This window comes from Saprolegnia parasitica, assembly GCF_000151545.1.
Source record: "Saprolegnia parasitica CBS 223.65 unplaced genomic scaffold supercont2.26, whole genome shotgun sequence".
Lineage (NCBI taxonomy): Eukaryota > Oomycota > Saprolegniomycetes > Saprolegniales > Saprolegniaceae > Saprolegnia > Saprolegnia parasitica.
The window spans coordinates 262692-266532 of record NW_012156420.1 but is presented as its reverse complement, the minus strand read 5'-3'; the positions used below and the strand labels follow the sequence as shown (position 1 = coordinate 266532).

The window sequence follows — 3841 nt, the reverse complement described above, 5'->3', positions numbered from 1 at the left end:
CTTGAGCTCCTCACCGAGCTCGGGCTCCTCGACAAACTCTCCGAGCTTGGGGTTGTTGAAACCCGCCCAACGATTGCGTCGTCCGCGTACCTCTCGACGGAGATGATCAGTCTCGAGCCGTTGTGAGTCGCAGCTTTCTTTGTAGTCTAATTACCTCGACAACTATTTATGCGCTTACTTGCTGCTGTTGATGGCTGGATGCACGCGCAGTGGTCCGAGGACTTGATAGATCTAGTGCACCCATAAGCCATATTAGCGGCAGAAGGTAAGAATAGGGTACCTGCGCCACATCAAACGGCGCCGTCGAGATGGCTGCACGGGCCTCCAGCAGCGCGCAGAGCTCGTTAAAGTCCATGCCAATGTTGGCACGCAGCAGCAGCTGGCACTATCCGCGCGGTGAGAGATTTGTGGTGTACGATGTGTTGTCACATGGAGGATCCAGTCAGAGTCCGAGTCGAAGCCATCCCTGGCGCAAGGTTATGCTCGGTACCGAGTCAGTCGGCGTTTACCGGCAGTGTTCGATCTCTCTTTCGACAGCCACGAGTTGCTCTTGAAAGTACGCCCAGATCTACGAAGCCATGAGGCGCATTCATGTTTGCAACGCCCGACCAGTGGCAAGTTGTACGCGTTGAACCAGTTGTGGTTGATCGACAGTGTCGTCGCCGTGTTGGTCACTTGGTGGTACCAGCCACTCGGCACGAAGAGCGCTGCCCCCGGGGGCTACGTGGCGCCAAAGAATGACTTGTTTGGTTGTTGCTAGCTGGTCTACCTGAAGCACTCGCAAGTGCTTGGCGGTGTGGGCACGAGGAAACTGGACGGGATCAATTTCTTGAAAGTTGGAAAGGACCACGCGACCAAATTTGTCGAGCAACTTTGGTGTCTGAGCACATGCGTGAGGTGCGTCGACTCAATAGCATTGTTTCTTCGACCTCGGACGGCGGGAACAACAGCCACTCTTTTTGCCCCGTCATATTGATGGACCAGCTAACACGTGAAGTTGGTCAAGGCTACCCAACGCTGTGATGTACTAGGACCTGTACGACTGAAATACATCATGGTGGAGAGGCGTGAAGGAGCCTCGCGGTCCTGCACGTGTCGAGTCAAAACCCTCGAAGCACCGGCGCTTCATACCAAGGTACACAAACCGGTAGTCATCAAGCCCCACAGACGTTGCTGACAGTGCTGCAGCTTTTTCGTCCCACCACCTAGCAGAAAACATCGATACAAAGTTGACTATATCCGCCGTACCAATTGAGCCAGTCATCAGCAAAGTACTTGGGCGTTCTACCATGTCGTCGTAGTCATAGTGCCCACGCGGGTGATGGGAGGCTACGTGTAGATCCTGTCCTTTGGAAAGTCGCGCGTGAAATGCCAGTCTTTGAGGTAGAGCTGGTCGGCTTCAGCCTGCCCTGACGCGAGCCAATCCAAATACGTGGCTACGGGGCCTTAGAACCAAACGCAACCAGGCTCAGTACCAACTGCTACATCGTCTCGCGACTCGTCGCCATACTTGGTGGACTTGCCAACAACCTAGCGTACAACGTAATAAGTCCTGCGTGGAGAAAGATGCGTCGTACTGGTGCCAACGCGTGGCCGTAGCGAGCGCTGAGCGTCTCAAGACGCAGCCCGGAGCGGTCACACCACTCGACGCGGGCGGGCCAGTCGGCGCCAACGTTGGTGATGATAACCGGTCGGTTCCGAGCCATGAACTGGGCGCAGAACGCTTCATACGACAAGTCGGCGGCATCGACAATCGGCACGGCGCCGTCGTCGTCCATGACTTGAAAGCGGGAACTGAAACAGCTGTTGGCGGGCCGGAAAAACTCCGGCATGAGACTGGTGCCATGAAACGATATTGGCGAGCTCCACGGTACCGGTACTGGCCAGGTAAAAATTAGGGGGTTTCAATGTTGAAAATACAGTTGTGCTGTTTACCAGCACGGGTTTAGTCCTTGCACTGTGCAAGCAGTAAACTGTTCATGTGCGAATTACACATGACCAACGCGACGCGTTGTTCGCATCGACAGTGCCAAAATCTTGCGTTTGGGTTATGAGTGGATTGCACCTCGTGTTTCGTCGGTTCGTTAACGTCTCGTGAAAGCTTTGCTACTGAGCGAGACCTTGGTGCATCGCAGTAGGAAGGGGGTAGCTACGGCCGCTGCTATCGACACGCGTTGTGTCATTGTCGTACACTGCCACGTTGTCACAGCCCACAAAAGCGCTACGAGCCAAATCAAACCAATGTCATCTAGACAGGAGATGCACACCGGCTTGGAGACGGCTTGGGGCAGAGCTCTCTTCTTGTCGCGATGGCGGTGGCACCGCGTCGCCAAACGATTCCATTTGTGTCGCAACATCGCGCACGAGCGGCTTTATGGGGCTTATTTGCTTTGTTGTTCCAGTTGGTTTGGTACAAAGCTTGGCGCCAAAAGTAGAGTCGCGAAGCGGGAATAAGATCGCATGAACGCCGTTGTGCTTGATGCGGCGCCGCTTACGGTGGTGCACGACGCGCGGCGCCTCGCCTGTGTGTTTGGTACTGCAGCCGTCCAATAGTTTGTGGTCCTGGTTGTCGGTACAAGTGCGACTCTCATCATCGTCGTCTTCGTCATCGTCACTGTCCATATCAAAGCTGAGGTGCGTTCTAATGGCATCGCACCATAGTATCGCCATGAAGCACACTCGACAAGAAACTACCGTTTGGCCGAGTCCAAGAGCTGATGCGCGACAAACGTATCGTTAAGGTACACTAGGTCGTGCTACATCGAGTTAGCGTGTTGGAAAGGGACCATGGCGACGTACTGTTTCCGGGCTCTGCAATCGCATCCGCTTTGTGTTGACGCTCAAGCTGGTCCGTGCTCGAGGAAGCTATTTGCGTTGTGGCGATGCTTCTGGTATTCTTAGAGCGCTACGCCATCTTGACAGCTGCCGAGGTGCCCAACCGACGTTTTTGTCGACTTTTAATATTAATAGTCCATGCCGCCAAGCGGTGACTCAGCCACCTATGCTGCCACGGCCACATTGCGCGCCTGCACTTTGCGGGTAGTAGCACAGCGAGCGCCGTCGTCACGCCTGGATTCAGCGCCAACGTCACGCACCTCGTACATTGCTGTGGTCCATCGATCCACGCTGCGAATGCTGACAAGGTGTTGTATGCGACGTACATCAAGGGGGTCCAGGACTGCCTGACCTTGGACGTCTCGTGCTTGGCCGTTGCGTACAATTCGACCGGCTCGCTCGGCTTTCCATCTACTCGGGCCGCGAGACAGGCGATGCGCGCCTACCGCGACTTCGCGGCAAGACGTACCGGTGGCGTGCCACGGTGGCCATTGTGTGCCTGGACCTGAATGTCGCTACGACCTTGGATATTGCGAAGGCGAAGCTCCAGAAGCGCTTCAACAAGCACTGCCGCTCGGCGGTGGCTCAAGCCCCGTACGCCCGCTGTTGTGACGATTGGATCAGACGCTTTTGAAGAGCCGACCGCGTCGTGTAGGTGTTAGCTTCGTGCTCTTTTCCATACTACTACCAAGGCCATAAATATAGTTATGGCCTTGCTACAGTGTACTACTACGTAGTCGATGTATATATGACAGGGAGCAAGATGCAGTGCAAGGGCTGGTGCAGCGAAGGCATCGAGACAGAGATCGATACTATGCCGTGGACTCTGCTGGGGACAACAGTGTGGCATTGCGTAAAAATCATCTATTGGTTACTTGGCTACTGCTTACTGCCACATCTTGCGGGGCTTCATGTGAAAGTTCTCATAGAGGCGCATGAGGTTGCGCTCGAGCATCGCAACTGTGACCTTGCCAACGAGCGGCACGTACTTGACGCCGGGGATCTG

General features: G+C 55.0%; 2 protein-coding genes across 2 annotated transcripts; both read right to left on the bottom strand.

Moving 5' to 3' along the window:
- Positions 1-174: 174 nt before the first annotated feature.
- On the bottom strand, positions 175-1778 carry SPRG_07214 (hypothetical protein; the record flags this gene model as incomplete). The annotated part of the gene is made up of 13 exons (XM_012346003.1): positions 175-231; positions 281-385; positions 430-466; positions 510-568; positions 610-720; positions 770-880; positions 930-984; positions 1035-1086; positions 1132-1205; positions 1249-1284; positions 1334-1436; positions 1476-1530; positions 1578-1778. 13 exons carry the CDS (start codon positions 1776-1778, stop codon positions 175-177), a joined length of 1056 nt encoding a protein of 351 aa, XP_012201393.1.
- A 250-nt stretch (positions 1779-2028) lies between these two features.
- On the bottom strand, positions 2029-2881 carry SPRG_07213 (hypothetical protein). Its single transcript, XM_012346002.1, has 4 exons — positions 2800-2881; positions 2695-2756; positions 2268-2641; positions 2029-2221 (listed from the first exon to the last, which is right to left on the bottom strand). Exons 1-4 carry the CDS (start codon positions 2821-2823, stop codon positions 2085-2087), a joined length of 597 nt encoding a protein of 198 aa, XP_012201392.1. The 5' UTR covers positions 2824-2881; the 3' UTR covers positions 2029-2084.
- Between the last annotated feature and the right edge of the window lie 960 nt (positions 2882-3841).

Excerpts from the sequence above, each read along its gene's own strand:
- SPRG_07213 (XM_012346002.1), bottom strand. The coding sequence starts at position 2,823 with ATGCGATTGCAGAGCCCGGAAACA. Across the intron at positions 2,757-2,799 it reads GATTGCAGAGCCCGGAAACA|CACGACCTAGTGTACCTTAA; the intron begins GTACGTCGCCAT and ends AACTCGATGTAG. Across the intron at positions 2,222-2,267 it reads CCCAAGCCGTCTCCAAGCCG|CGCTTTTGTGGGCTGTGACA; the intron begins GTGTGCATCTCC and ends TTTGGCTCGTAG.